Below are 16,402 nucleotides of genomic sequence, written 5' to 3'. Positions count from 1 at the left end.
TAAGAAAAGTAAATCTGAAAGTATCTCGATAGATCGATGCCTTTGAATTGTGTGTTAACACTTTGAATTGTGTGTTTTCTTTAGACCTGCACGTTGCATATCACGCATATCAACATTTGAAAACTGAAACATCTTATAGAGAAATAATTGTAAGTGTATATCCTAACGGCTTGGAGCCCAATATTCAACCATATGTTTAAACTAAAGTAGAGATGTCGTGCAGGGCCCGCGTGAATAATTAATTAATATACTTGATTACAGGCGCAGTCTGTATTCCGATATATATATGTATAGCTGACGAGCTCAACAACACCCCCTGAGATGTTGGGAATTAATTTCGCGAAGTGTGATTACTTACTTTACTACTAGGACCTCCATTGAGTGTAGGGCTGCCATCCGTCCGGGTTTCCCCGGATTTGTCCTCGTTTGGAGGCCGTCCGGGGGCCGTCCGGGCGGGGTTTCAAGAAGTGCCCGGGGAAAACCCGGACACTTTTCATGTAAAGAAGCACCTCATTGAATTTAAGTATATGTTAATAGTAAATGGATTAGAAATTAGGTATTACTTTGTTTAAAAAAAATCGTACTCGTTGGGGGAAAAAATGCGATTTACGCCAAATGTCCGGGTTTTTTAAATGTTTGTCCGGGTTTGGCGATATTCGAGATGGCAGCCCTAATTGAGTGCATATTTTAATGAAAAAATTCTGGGAAGTGATTTCACAAACTATATTTCGTCGGTAGGTATTTCTTACTAAAATGTGATTGAGATTATTAAATATACTATAGGAACATGTCATACTATTTATCATTCATTTTAAACATGTTCTTCATTGCCATATTGCCAGTAAAATAAGACGTAAAAAATCACATCAGAAAATAGTAATTAACTTTCAGCTACGTTTGTCGAAGTTCCTGCAGGTTATTTATTTAAGTTGATAGAAATAACTTCAAACGATATTTAAGCTAGTTCCTTTTCATCAAGATTCATGAGAGCAAAAGCCAGCTTTTCAAAAAGGCGTCAAGCATGAACCCTCGTCACTGCAATCTTTCGTCACAACCACAAATACAGCCTTCTTTGAACAAAAACGTTTGTAAAAGTAAGATGAATTGTTTCTATGTTGATAAAAGTTTTTCTGCCTACATAATATACATACATACTTATTTTATAATTGCAAAGTCAAGTAGTTTAAATTTTACGGGAAAGCCCACAGTTGGACGTAACTCTGTTGTCCACTCTCTCCGGACAATAGTTCAAAATATTGTATTTTTTTTAAAGTAGGTAGGTACTTCGTGGGACATACGCCCGTAAATAAGCTATAGGCACATGATAGGTATTTTAAGTATTGTTCGCGGGTTATTTAACAATCTCACAATCTTGATGATACTTAAAAAAAATATACATATGTTTTACTTTTTAGTGACTATAGGTGGCCTATTTCTTAACTTTTAGGCTTATTAAAAAATAAAAAAAAAACAAAGAGGATCCAAATAATACGTAATACCTTTACAGCATTAAAAACGTTTATTCAACATCACTAGTTTCACAAGAGCAAGGTGAAAACCATGAAGGATTTCCGCGTCTGCTGCAAACAGTTTATTAAAAAATCTCTTTTGCTCCTTCATTTTAAACAAAGGTCGTTCCCGGGGCATAATAATGAGGTAAACAATAGATAGGTGCTATATAATGTTTAGGTTATACTTTTTAAGTTATATTTTTCATTCTGCAAAGTTAATGTAAAGGTAAAATTGATAAAAGGTGTTCTTAATAGTTTTCACGTACCAGAGCGGTTCATTGCTATTATTATTCATAAGGCGTTTGTATTCCTATTTGTTACAAACTTTATTTGTTGAAATAAGTAAATCTGAAAATCGTTTGCTGATTTGACTTCCTCGATAGTGTAGTCATTTGATAAAAAAAGAAGCTTAAGTAGCTAGCTTGTTCATTGGTTGTGTAGAATCACATATTTTTTCAATTTTCCGTTTAAAATTTGAAAAGTCTAGACTCTAAACCTAATTAACGTGGACATGTTTAATTAAGTGATAAATATCTTCTAAATAATCAATAAATTATGTCACCATTATTAATCCCCTGACCAATTTACGTACGCTACATTAGCTGGGGTCACCCAGTGGTCGAAGCTTGAGTTATTCTCGGACAAAATATTTTGGTACAATTTTTATTACAATTACAAACATTAAAAATCCCTCACTCAATACAAAACTTATTCTAGAACAAAATGTTATATAAATTTCGCTAAAATCTTGTGTCACTAACCTAAATAAAATTTTGCAGACATTGACATTCAATTTCAAAAGCAATAAGGTACGCATCACACAAAGTTTCTTGTTTCATGAGTCGATCACATTTCAAGATACAGAATATCAACAAAAACCTTGTAGGTATCAATATATTTAAGTACCTAATGTTCTGAAATCGTGGGAAAATTGTTGCTACACACTTTTCGTTTTAGGTTTCTTATATAATTTTGTTAGGTCATAATATTCGCTGTACGAATGAAGGCAGATTATTTGGGGCTGAAAACATATATACCGCCCACGCTTATTTGTGAGAAGACCCGGATTATGGATATAACTCGACATCCTATTTTTAGGCACTTTTATCTCGATAGAAATTTCGACAGTCTCGTCATAAAGAATCTCGTAAAGTCGTATCTGTCTAGATCCAGCTATACTAGAGGTATAAGAGCACTCTCACTCTATCGTAGATTTTGTTTTGAGTATGGATCCTTGGGCTATTGATTGGTCAAATACTCAAAGCTGAGTTGTGTCATACAAAGGACGATGGGCGTTTTGGTACCCTGTCCAACAGTGTTGATTCTAGTACCATTGCGTAGGTCTTGGCAAGCCAAAAAATGTTTACTATGACGACTAGTTCCAATTCCTTGTCCATTTCGCGTGACATCGACTAATAGAATGTATAATGTTCATAAATCATCAACGTAGATGTAGTTCTTAAATCCAACTGTATTGAATAAAAACTGGTAAAGTAACAAAAAAAAAACAAGAATTTGGCCTTCTTACAATGTTTGCCTGCCCACTGCTTTAAAAAAAGTCTGTGTGCAAACCTTTGCAGTTCACGCAGAATATAGCTTATGTATTTGATGAAAGTCTTTCAGTATTTACAATCAATTAATGTTTAATGATTATCGTGTTTTAATAACAGGTTTTTTTTTATTTCATATAATGTGTAGGTACATGGAAGCCAGTATGTTTAAAGATAGTATGTAACTAAAATGATTAGTTGTGTTTTCAGAAATGTTTTGAACTTTTGTCAAATCAGATGACGATTGTGTTTCCGTAGTATGACTCCATAGACTATTACAACCTTTAGATTATAATAGAGTGTATCTCAAACAATTTAAGATGTCTATTAACTGAGTTTAAAATTATTATACTGACGACATATGCCTCTTAATGAATTTGCATATATGGATGACATACTTGTTTCTATGTCGATTTAATTTTTATCGTTACTCGGATCGGACAGCTAATTGAGGCAAGCCCCATAGTTTTTATTATTGTTCACGTAAATACCTTTCTAATGATATATCATACGTTACTGTTGGAGCGGGTACCAAATCCCATACAAAGTGCCCATTGTCCTTTCGCTATTCTAGTTCTTTAAGCGAATATAATAGTTACTTTTTGATAGGATGTCTAAAATATTGATAATCTAATCTGTCCGTTAGTAAAGGTCGGTTGTAAATTCTTAATAAAACTCCTCGTGATAAATCGAAAAATGCACTTATTCTGAAATAACATCTGCTACATACAGCTTGGTACTCTGCAGTGTAGTAAAATATTTTTCACATAATATTTTATACAGTGATACATAAAATGTACATCAAATAGTAAAAACGGACATAAAACTTCAATGTTACTCGATCTATATTTGTTTAGTCATAAAAATAAATCTATGTGGACTTGTAACGTCTTGTAAAAATACAGCGTACCACTTATGCTGTAATTAGATACACAAAGTCTTCACAATACTTATTTCCGAATCTTACAATACGTAGTGTATGTCTTCTTGCCATAAGGAGAGGTAAGAGTAACTACATACTCGGAATTTAATATCTGAAAGCTACTTACTAAGAAAAACCTTTTGAACTTAGTAATAAGTTTCCGAATGAATAGGTCACAACATCTCTGAAAATAATAAATAAAAGAGGGAGTAGGTCAGGGGCCCGATTCTCTTAAGTTAATAATGTCAAAATTGAATAGAAATCGAATCGTAATATGATCGCAATAGCAGTTTTAACCATATCGGGCATTCTGCTACTAATATAAGACCAATCGTATTCCAACGTCATTCGATTGGTTTGCGATTGGTCTTCTATTTTGGTGATTTTGGTCTATACGGTAGTTTGCTCTACAATCATATTGCAATCGTAAATCATTTTCAGACAATATTATAAATTATTGAATGACAGAAAAGGATAAAAACGTTTATTTCAAAGAAAAAATAGCGGAATGCCACATACGATTCAATCGTAATCGAGTCGGGATTGGATCGCAGTCGAATATGAATCGAATGTTGCTTAAGTAAAATTAGGAGAATCGGGCCCCAGGTGGGAACTTATACAATTATTGCTCTATGTTTTTTATAATAATATAAAAGATAATGCCTGAGCGAAGATTTATATCTTGCTACCTTTTAATAGCGATTTTACCTTGAGGGAACTTCTAGCCTATGTGAGTCTGATGTTCAAGCTACAACACTGCCGATTATTTCATCTAAATCCAATCTGCCGTTTACGTGTCAAGAAGAACCTAAAATATACACACACACTCACAAACTTTCATTGTCTCTATATTAGTCTGATGTAACCCTAGACATAATACATAAAGATTTGGATTTCATGCACAATGAGACCCTTACAAACCAAAACGGCAAAAAAGTCTCATTATCTATCACCCAAATAAGACCTGAGAAAACAATGATTAAATCTTCGTAATGCCTCAACGTGTGTTGTTTCTACAAATAAATATATCCTGGGTATCAGACGAATCCAATCTGCTCTATTACTATTCTAACCAAAATTACACCTAAACTCGTGTAACAATGTCGTCGAAAAAAGCCACAATGAGGACAAAATAATCCTGTAATGAACACAGCCATAAATGTACGAAAAACATGTAATTGCTGTAACACACATAGATAGGAACGTTATGAACTATTTTTCCTCATACAATGGTTGCTGCGATTCATTACAGAACATAGTGGAAGCCAATGTTAATTGACATTACGTTTTTATGGCAGTTTAACTTGATGATTTTAGTAGGAATGAATCTTTGTGTCTACTACATATTACTATCCTTTGTTTAAAATTGTATTCAATGGTGCAAGGCTTTGCTTTATTAATACGTATTACACCATATTTTGACAGTACGTAGCTAAAAAGCAGCACCTCTCAATGAGTCACTGATAATAATGGATTAATGGATGAATCCTTTAATAAAATATTCTATTGGTATTAGATATGGAAATAAGTACACCTTATGTTTTCTTTTTACGCAAACATAAAAACTACAAACGGGGAGGTATATTTTTGACCAACTCCAGAGTCGTTTTAAAAAATTGGTTCGTTCAGCAATTAATTAGTCAGTAATCATTTAACGCAACCAAGAAAAGCAGACCAAAATACATAGTAGGTAACTATATTGTGTCCCGGAGATGGCAAAGAACAAGATGGAAACTGAAGAGTTGGTAGGGATAGAGATTATTGGAAGATGTTTGAAGAAGCCTATGCAAGATTAAAAAAAAAATATAAAACATCTTCCAACCTAACCTTAACGATTTCAAAGGCTTATTGTTTGATTGACATTAGTTAAAACTAAGTAGGTATTTCTGATGTCAGACGTGTATAGTCATTGTTTTGCCTAAAAGATAATTTGCCATTATGCTTAGTGTCGTGATAGAAAACTTTGGCGTCTCTTCAATGATTAAAATCTATTTTAGGATTAAAACTATTTTAATAGCTATTCAAGGAATTCATTGACTTGACGGGTTAAATGGATGGCTGCCTTAATGATGCTTTGTGCTTCAGTTATTGCAATTTAAAATCCTACCATAGATTAATAGAATTTCTGAATCAATGCTTATTTGCTTTCCATCGATTATGCGTGAAACAACGGCCGTCACGAGTTAAGTTGAATGAATGGTTATAACCAAAATATAAATAATTTTATGACACATAATAATCAAGGCACTCGTCATAAAGCCTGTGGTTTTTATCCATCTTCATATAAATTCGAAGTTTGTACTAGAAAGCAGCTTTTTAGTGCATAACTAAGTAGGTAAATAGCAATTTAATTAGAACCCGTTATCTTAACTGACAAGATCAAGCGGGATGACTGATCTATAATGGGCTAAATCCATTAACTAACAGATTTAAGTAGTGATTTGACAGGTTGATAGATAGTTACACAAACTTAACTAAGGATGGTATAATACCTATCTTCTGTTCCAATATACTTAGATTAATTTGATCACGTTAAATGGAAACATCGAGATTTGATCCATTATAAATATCATTTTCTTGAATCAAAATGTATCCAAGCAGTACCTATATCGTGGTCAATTCATCATCTACCTAGCCTTTTCCCAACTATGTTGGGGTCGTCTTCCAGTCTAACCGTATCCAGCTGAGAACCAGTATTTGACATGGAGCGACAGCCTATCTGACCTCCTCAACCCAGTTACCCGGGCAAATGCCGTGGTCAATTCTCACGATTAAATGTTTAAAAATGCTTATTAAAGGCAAAGAAAGCCATCTTTGGGCCAAGATACTTGATAAGTGTAATACCACCCTTAAATATATGTCTCATTAGAATTGACGTCATATAGGTGAAGTAATTAATTCGAATTTATCGATAATTTCGTCTGGAAATACCTATTAGAATCTGTTCGTAGACTTCCTTTCTTCAATTTATTTGATAAAATTAACCTAGTTTCAACAATTTGACGTCACACTATTTGCATGAACGTACTTATGAGTTTAAAATATAAAAAGGCTTCCTAAATATTTCTACATTCTTATTAGACTGGGTTTTAAATATCACTTTTCAGAAAAAAAAAATCTCACTTCATACCTATTGCTATTTACAGTAGGCACGTAATTCGCCTATTTATAGTCCTAGTTTTAAAATGAGTTTACCTATGTATTTTTTGTCAATTATTTACATGGACTTATCGGTGCATTTTTTGTCTGAACTTCAATTTTGTGAACCACAGTGCAGTAACAAAAACATTTACTGTATCAGAACTATGATTTACATAGCTCGTTGTGGTCAATTATATAGCGCACCTATTTAGATAAGTAAATATGTACGTACCTATATGTATTTTACATAAACATTGTCCGCTAAATGATTAACAACTAGCTACATTGTCACAAGGCAGGTGACACTGTCCATTAAAAGATCACTCAATGAGAGAAAAATTCCACCAGCTTACTTCAGATAGTTTGAATTTTCCTCCAGCGGTAATTTTTGTAATGTTTTTTTTTACAATAATGCCATATTGCATTCACTCGAGACATATTACGTCGTGACGTTATTTAACATACACACAAACACGCCACTATACTTTATCGATATTGTTACCAACACTAATTAACTTGAACCGTTCAATTGGCACAAAACAACTGAAACTGTCACGTATTCTCCACACAAACTCTGATAATGCGAACAAAACTTTACTCGCTTGTAATGTTTTGCTGAATAATAACCTAAAAACGACGGCTTTCCTTTCAATACAAGGTCGCATATCATACCAAACTAGTGCTAAGTGCAACATACCATCTTCACTTCACTGGTGCTCGACTTAGCAGTCGACATCGCCTTGATCATCCTGCTGGAATTATCCAGCAAACACTTTTGGATACTCATAACTCCTTTTTTTATACAACACAACACAGAAAAAATATTCACATCATTGGCACAGCACAGCACGTCACTGTTGCACTCATCAATAAGTGATCAAAAGGCCATCCCGACGTCAAAACAAATAAATCACATTTTATTCTTAATATCCTAAACGCGCGTGTTAGGTTATATCCATTGATTTGACGTAAGAAAGTTTTTGATTTATAGGACGTGGAGTGACCACGTGGTAGTTCGCCCGTTGACGGACCGCGACTGCGGCGGGAGCGGTGTGAACACAGCGCACAGCTGGCGTGCCGCAGCGCCCCCTGGCGCACCGGCCACGCACACATCAACACCAAATGCAGCCACACCTATAAAAAACTACACACAAATCATTGAACTTGAACTGATGTTTAAACTGCAAGAGTGCAAACATTGTGACGTCATCACACTTGGCCCGTGTGACGTGGACTTGAGGCAGATTATGTTTCGAATTGACCGCGGGGACAGGACCTAAGTTAAAGACGTGACGTTTTTGTTATGTGCCCCTTTGAGCTGGCCGTTGAACCAACACCAGCAGAAGTACTAATGGTCCATTGTTAGCGAACTTTTGTTCGGAACACAGCAGTGTTTCTGTTTTAAGTTTGCAAACGAATTATGCAATCCACCCTGAAACGGTTGCAGTATCCGGGAGAGAATAAACGTCTACATTAAAATGAACAACTTTTACTGCAGTTCCTTGTTTGAAAATTGGCATAATTATTATTTTGTCTGAGTACTTCCCACGGTGCGCACACTGTGTAACACTGTTTTTAGATGGGAAATTGTTTTTTATATTATGAAGTAAAAACATGACCTGCTTGAGTCAAAGACCTGTAAATCGTCCTCATAACAATCAACAGTTCCTACAGAACAATAATCTCATAGAAAATGTATAAAGTAATAGATTTGTAATTTTTTCAACATCAGCCACAGGTAATAAAATGCGATACAAAACATTGTAATAATCTTTGCAGGAAAATGCAGAGCCGTAGTAGAAACTGTTCTGCAATGCAGCTGTCTATGGACATCAGAGACTTAAGTTATAGATATAATATAATTTTTCGTAGAGGTTAGTTAATAGAGAACAAGAGATCTAACGATAAAGGAACCTGTTATCAGCTTCATTTAATAACTTCCCTGTCCCATGAGTCATATTTATGTAATACACACCGATAGTTTATCTATTGTGTCTGCATCGTGGACAGTGAAGTGGTTAAGCACCTATCTACTGAAACCTTCCTCATGAATAACAATATCTTTATTTAAAAGCCGTGTGAGGATCCGTGCAGTCGTTTCGGAGTTTATCCCGAATAGACAATCGCAAACCGAAGGAAGACTTTGTCTACTAACATGAATGTAGTTATAATGAGGGTTTTCGATACTTTTTCTGCCGCCAGGCGGCGCTTCGTATGCGTCAGGTCCAAACAGCTGTCAAATAGTATGGAATTGTAGGGTCCGAACTTATTGTTTATTGAAATTCTGTTATATTGGAAGTGTTATTGATTTTATTATGGACTACGGTCAGAATAAGGTTTCCGAACTAAAAATTGAGCTAAGAGAGAGGGTGCAAAAGTCACTGGTACTAAGGAAAAGCTTGTTGAAAAATTTGTTAACACAATATGATTTAGTTTTTTTTTATTTACTCAACCTCAATAGTAAAACAATAATGCAGTGCTTTAATTATAAAATAAAAAAAAACACTAAAATCGTTCACTATTCATAGTAAAGATAAGCACTTTGACAGTTACCTGGACCTGACGACTCGGTGCTGCCACCTGGTGGACGCCATTTTAGAAAACCCTCATTGGTGATATAGGAGTACATAAGCATAAAAGAGGCCGTATTAATCTGATTTAAAGAAATGTATGAATAATTCCAAGACTGCTAATTAATGCGTATATTCGTAAAGACGTAGTAATAGTAAATATAGTTTTCCTTGGTCTATTTATAGGGTGTTAGTCGTGTCGACTCCGGTGTCAAGCTATGGACTTTGAACTCGGGAGATATAACGTTACACTTAATAGTTGTCACCATGTTGTCACGAAGTATTGCTACTTTCATTACCTTTAAGATCAAGTAGAATCCTAATTTTTTTGGAGTCCATAAGGAACTGCTTAACATCATAATTCTCTTGTGCTCGTCCCAATTTCACACTTGGGGTCGACGCAGCATGTCTTCCTCTTCCATAGTTTTCTGTTTCAAGCTATCTTAATTAACTGTTCAATCTATGTAGTTTCATCGTTTCAAATAAGTTGAAGATATTAGAAGGAGTTTTTCGATTTCTATACAGATTACCGAGATACCGAGAGAAAGTCAAAGCAGACTGGAGAGGCTTCAAAACTGGAGGAACTAGGTAATAGGTCCATCATAATTGACCAGAACCAGAAACGAATGCGCGGCGCCTATACTATTTAACTATCAATTAGGGATAATCAATGTGCGTGTTCTCGAGAGTTCAACAGCTATCTAATAGAACAGGAGTTATTGGGTCACATAACTGCCTTCTAAAGTCTCTCCAGTCGTGTCGGATTGCCGTCCCATCGAGCTATAAGTGTGAAGGAAGAGTGACTGCACCTGTGTATGTGCAAATGCTTGTGCACTATAATATATCCTGCGCAGTTGGCTAATCTCCTTATATGAGAACACCCGCGCCGTGACCGAAAAATGGCTAGGAGGGCATCGTCATCATAGTGAAACGTTAACGAAAGAAATAATGAAGTTTGTATGAAGTCGCAGAAAGGTCATTAGAGCTCAAGTGCTCCTCGTTTCTCACATGAAAGTGTTTGTGTCTTATAAGAAAACCTGGCGTGTCATATCTAGGTGTTCTAAACACACAAAATTCCATTATGTTTATTTTCACGAAAAATCATAAAGGATTTCCATGTAAAACTTAAAGAGAAACCTGCTGCTACGAGAATTTAGCTTTAATAATGAAATACAGGGAGATAATCTTAAAACAGCTTTAATACAATATAGTTATAACATATCCTACCGATAATTCCATTTTCCAATTACCGGCTGTCATTGAACATCCTTGACAGTCGTTACGGGTTGTCAGAAGCCAGTAAGTCTGACACCAGTCTAACCAAGGGGTATTGGGTTGCCCGGGTAACTGGGTTGAGGAGGTCAGATAGGGCAGTCGCTTCTTGTAAAGCACTGGTACTCAGCTGAATCCGGTTAGGCTGGAAGCCGACCCCAACATAGTTGGGAATCATTAAACAGCCTTAATAGAATATTGTTTTAAATATCCTACTAATATTCTAAATACGAAAGTTAGTTGGGATAGGATCTAAATTAAAGAAAGTCTTCGTCGGGTCCAGACGTGGGTGAAACTGTTGGTAGATGCTAGTCATAAATAAGAATGTATCTCTATGTTAGCTTTCATGCTGTCTTATACCGATATTAATCAAAAAGTAAATAATACTAGTACGTAAAGTGATTTCCTCAGGATGGACAGGCAATTCAGAAAATATATATCTCTGGATATAATCAGTTTTGATATAATTTCTTCTTACACGTAATTCATCAAGTGTCCGACTTGTAAACAAGGTTAGGTATTTCCTGCAAAAGACTGATTAGCTACGATAAGATAAGAAAATTACTAAAACAGGTGTAAATAGATATTAGCCTAGTTATCTGGTTATCTTTAAAGAAAACTTACCTAACTTACCGCAGGAGATTTTCAAATTTTTTTAATGTAATTTCGAGCATTAATTAGGCTTAAGTACAATATGCATGCAACCGTTGCAATAATTACCAATATTTATGTTCTTCTTAATGTTTCAGGTTATTTGCATATCCTTAAAGATGGGTTTTGTTGTGACAATTGTGTCTTTATTATTACATCTTTCCATAAAATAAACCACGCTACGTAAGGGCTCTTACTTGCGTATCATTATAATTTGAGAGTGAGTGCTTGCCTTATTTTTTTTGCAATTTCTATTAATGAACATCTCAGAATTCTTACCACAGCGAAAAGCAAAACCACTAATTTGAAAAACTTCGGCTATAAAATGTAAGTTCGCTTAACCGTAAAAGTTTAAACTTCTTCACCCCATCACTGCTGGAGAAAAACCAGAGCCTCTACGTTTTTCTTTGCAAAAAAGTTCAGAAGTTAAGTTTCTCTATCTTTCAGGAACACGGTAAAATAATCATCAGATTATGAAAGTCTTCTAATCATTAATTCACCATTAGACTTACGTATTATATGGTGTATGTTTTAGAGGAATGAAAATATGTTAATGAAAATCTAAAGATTTGCGAAAACAGGACGTCAAAAACGCTAAAAAAGGACCATGGGCAAAAATGTATGAAGCCTGGGCTCTTCCACCAACAGAGATGAGACCACTTTGATTATACTTGTAAAGCACTAAATATAAAGATTTAAACTCATTTTTGCAAGGAATCCATGGGGTTATTTTGCTATAAATATTTTTCTCCGACCATAAATAAACTAATATTCTGCAAAAAGTAGTGCTGTTATGGCAGTGTAGGTTTTGTTATTGAACACCTTTAACTAGTTTTAATTCCAGGTTTAATGTATACATAAAAAATAAAACAGCTGCTAACAGTTAAAATTATTTTTGTTTACATTTCAATCAATATCAATAATAATGTCGTCTAAATATCCTGCCGGTGGATTAAATTGTGAGTGCCTGCCTCACCCTAGATACCATATTATTGAAATGATATGAGCACAACTTCCTACTGAGCGTCTACCTGTTAGACAAGAGCAGTGATACTGAGCGATGGCATCTCGACCCATTTCGTTTCTGTTAACCAGAATGTATACCTACGTAATATGTAAACCTATTTAGGTGCATATCTTTTTTTTGCCATGGAATTGAAGGTAGTGCCCATAGTAACAATTTTAGTACAAACAAAAACCTTCACAACGGCATATGCTATAACTCTGTTGGACAATGAGCCCAATTTGACTCATGGTCCTTTATAACACAAGCGTTATCTTTGAGGACATTCTTCAGTCTTTCACCGCGGCCTTATGTACTCGCTACACATAGTACATACCCGATTATGTACATAAACACAGTCTTTACGCGGCGGAGAGTGAACTAATTTGCATGTAAAGGAGACGCGATGAGATATTCCGGTGATCTTAGCACATTACTTGCGTAATATGTAATAAGCTGGTATTGTGCAGCTTAGAATTCAATGAATTCAATGTACTGAGTGGGATTATCACCTCTTAGCTGATTCACATAGGTATTAGTAGGTACTTGAGCATTGTCTTGAGTTAATCAATCGAGATAATGCAGGTAAATCAATGTTGCCGTTCTAGGATGCAAATGAATTCAAAGTTGAGGTCAAAAATATGTACTTAGAGGTAACTATTAAATCTTTAGTCTTTGGACACATTCTAGGAAGAAAGCATGAAAGTAAAAAGTATAGGTAACTATATAAAATCTAAGTTTGTAGTAAATACGTTGTAGGTACCTATGGGTGATAGTTTATAGAGTAAAGTGAGTTTCTCATAACATTTTCTTAGTAAAGCAGCTGAATCTACTAAGATGGATAATTTGAGTAAGTATTTTTGATACAAGTTTTCCGAGTTTATAATACCCAAAAATAAAGTGAGAGAAATGAAGAAGATACAAGTTAATTGTAATCTTTGTCAACATCAGGAACATAAAATACGTCAGCACCTAACAAACCCACAAACAAACAGACATTGGTTTACTTAGTCTTAGCACTATGTTAGTCATGAATGGAGGTTAAAAATACACTTAGTACCTAGTATTTTTAGTGTGTTATAAATAGAACAAAGGAACATTGCGAGAATCTTTTTTTCTTGGTCGAAAACCATCATCAAATGACGTGGGTGCAGCATGAGGTAGGTAGACTCTTATTGAAAAAAAGCCACCATGTTCCTTCTGGAGCCCTTTATGTACCAGGGCCGCGGTAATTCTTTCGAACAATCCGAAATTTCGAAATCTTAATTCGAGACATCTGAATTAGATTTCAAGATTGAAATGCGTTTACAACAAACGGATAATGGAGTAATACTAGATACTGAATAACTGCTGTTTCATTCAAATCTGCATAGCACCAGATTAGAACAAGTTCCCATAGTTACAACTTAAATGCAAGATTATTTACCTAAGCAAGATTCGTCTAGAGGAAGCTCTCTCACGCTTTCGTAGCAAAATTTATAATTTACAGCAATATCTGATTACAGTATCCGTGACATTTTGCTTATTAATAACTTATTAGCTTTGTCGAAAGACTTACTTATCTTATTACTTACATAACTAGATGTGGCTTCAATGTTCGAGGCGAGGTCTTAAGAAACTTCATATTTTAAACTGATTACTCTTAGCTCGCAATTTTCAAAGGAAATGCGATATTTTTCTGCATCTCATTTTGATTTATTTTTGTATGTAAGGGATTTCGTTACTGAGTGTTTCCCTGGCATATATTTGCCTAAAGGAGTTTGTGACGTTGGATGCTTACTACTTATTGGAAAATTTGCCATAAGTATCGGATGCAAGCCTAGTTGGAACTTCGTCTAGTTCAGGAAGATTTGCACCATCACAGTTCTGTTTGGCTAATTTTATTTTTATTATAGCCAATTCACTACGTGGAATCCATTTAACCCAACCAACCTTAACTTGTAATCGCAGAGATCAATGAGCCTTCATTCCATTAACTAAGTGGAAACTTCCAGAGCAACTAATAATGCAAACCCTGATATGAAACTTGTTATCTCCTGTCCCCATTTGAGGACACGCCATCGAAACACCATGATAAGGTAATGGAGATGTCAGGATAACGGATCAATCGATGGCTTATGCCTGTACCTACTTTATCCTGTCGTAACAAAATGGATGCTTTGGAACACCTGTCATCCTATCGGAGAACACCCATTGGTCGCAGGTTATGGAAAAAGTATGGTAGGTACTCGGAGAAATCTTATGTAGATTATATAAAAAGACAGGTGTGCTGAATTGGTTTTATCAGAAGTCATGAATCAACCAAAATTATTAATTATCTAATAATTGAGTACTTAACCGAACAATGCAGAGTACTTATGCTTACCTATCTTTTATAGGTAGGGGAAAGTGGTATAAGATGGGGTCGTGGGGTAAGATGGAAATTGCGAAAAAAAGAATGTTCCAAACATGCTTTGAAATTACTACGTCATCTAATGGCCTTTTGAGTAAGTTATTCAGTGCCGCAAGTGTCATGGCAGAAAGTGCGTGCATTGAGATTTCGTAAGTAATTTATTGATTTTGACGCTTTTAATCTAATATTTCGACTAAGTGATCTACGTGAATGTGTGAAATATATGACAATAAGACGGTCGAGGTATTTTTTTCGTAAACCTAACATATTTTGCTAATTTATGAGCAATGTTTCAATCGAGTAGCTTTGGTTTTCTAATCTCAAAAAAATAATGTTTGGTAAATAGTCGTTTGGGGCATAATGGGGTACCACGGTACCATACTTACGGAATCTCCATACAAAGCTAAACTAGAAGAAAGACAAAGAAGTAAGAAACCGAAAACACAAAATAAGAAGACACAAAAGAAAACCAATAAAAAAAAAACTAAAAAGAGAGCCAAAAAAAAATGTTGACGGGGGCAAGAAGGGGCAAGACACAGTTTTGAAAAAAAATATATTTTCATATGAAGATTTAAATTTTTGAGTTATTGTTGATTAGAATATAAGAGAACTAACACTGATTGTTTCTTAATGAAAGTTTCTATTTCGTATAATAATTTTTTGTTTGTGTTTCAGCAACTTTTCCTTAAAGGCCCCATCTTATACCACTTTCCCCTAGGTACATTTCGTATTGTGAAAGAGCTTATCTGACTTCTGAAAATGCCCCTCTAATATAAAATTTTGCCTGTAATTTCATGGAGACCGGAATGGTTAGCGATCTCTAGGAAAGGCCTTCGTTCAACAAAGGTCGGCAATTGGCTGATATGATGGTGATGATGATGCATTACACATTGATTTAAATAAATGCATCAGTAATGGTTATCGAAGACATTATCTTCTTATCTATACTTATCGCTGTTATTAGTACCTAATCAATCAGACAATTGTAGTATATCTTTATCAGATTAATCTAGATATCGAAATGAACTCTCAGCGTCTCAAGGACTCTCTTCAGTCTGGTGTCATGTCTGTCTGCCGAATTGTTATCAGGGATTAGAATGTTTTAATTACAGCTTTAAAAACTTATCTAAGATTATATTTTAAGATTAGGCCAGGTCAGGATAGTACCTATAAAATTGTATGGGAGGCAAGTGCAGGAAATTAAGTCATAGTTGGAAAATTCCTCGTATTCAGGTTGAGAAACGTTAAGAAAAATTGCAATCTATAAAATAGTGACATCTATTGGCGCAAATACGAAGCTCTCGTCTGAAAAATTTGCCTTACATTCACTATTTTCATAGGCATTACCAAAGCAGCTCTCTACTTAGTTCAGCCGCAAACCAATAGATGG

The 16,402-nt window shown here is 34.9% G+C and overlaps 1 protein-coding gene across 9 annotated transcripts in view; it reads right to left on the bottom strand.

Annotated features, from left to right (window-relative positions):
* Window positions 1–8,151, bottom strand: part of LOC124638100 (transient receptor potential cation channel trpm) — a 248,595-nt gene extending 240,444 nt beyond the window's left edge. For all 9 annotated transcript variants that reach the window (XM_047174945.1, XM_047174944.1, XM_047174947.1 and 6 more), the window contains exon 1: window positions 7,822–8,151. In XM_047174945.1, the coding sequence (XP_047030901.1) occupies window positions 7,822–7,911 (90 nt within the window). In that variant the 5' untranslated portion in view covers window positions 7,912–8,151. The remainder of the gene's footprint in view (window positions 1–7,821) is intronic.
* Window positions 8,152–16,402: the final 8,251 nt, after the last annotated feature.

The sequence above is a fragment of the Helicoverpa zea genome, chromosome 17 (assembly GCF_022581195.2).
Source record: "Helicoverpa zea isolate HzStark_Cry1AcR chromosome 17, ilHelZeax1.1, whole genome shotgun sequence".
Taxonomy (NCBI): domain Eukaryota; kingdom Metazoa; phylum Arthropoda; class Insecta; order Lepidoptera; family Noctuidae; genus Helicoverpa; species Helicoverpa zea.
Note: the sequence above shows the minus strand (reverse complement) of the source record. Positions and strands in the feature narration are given on the sequence as shown.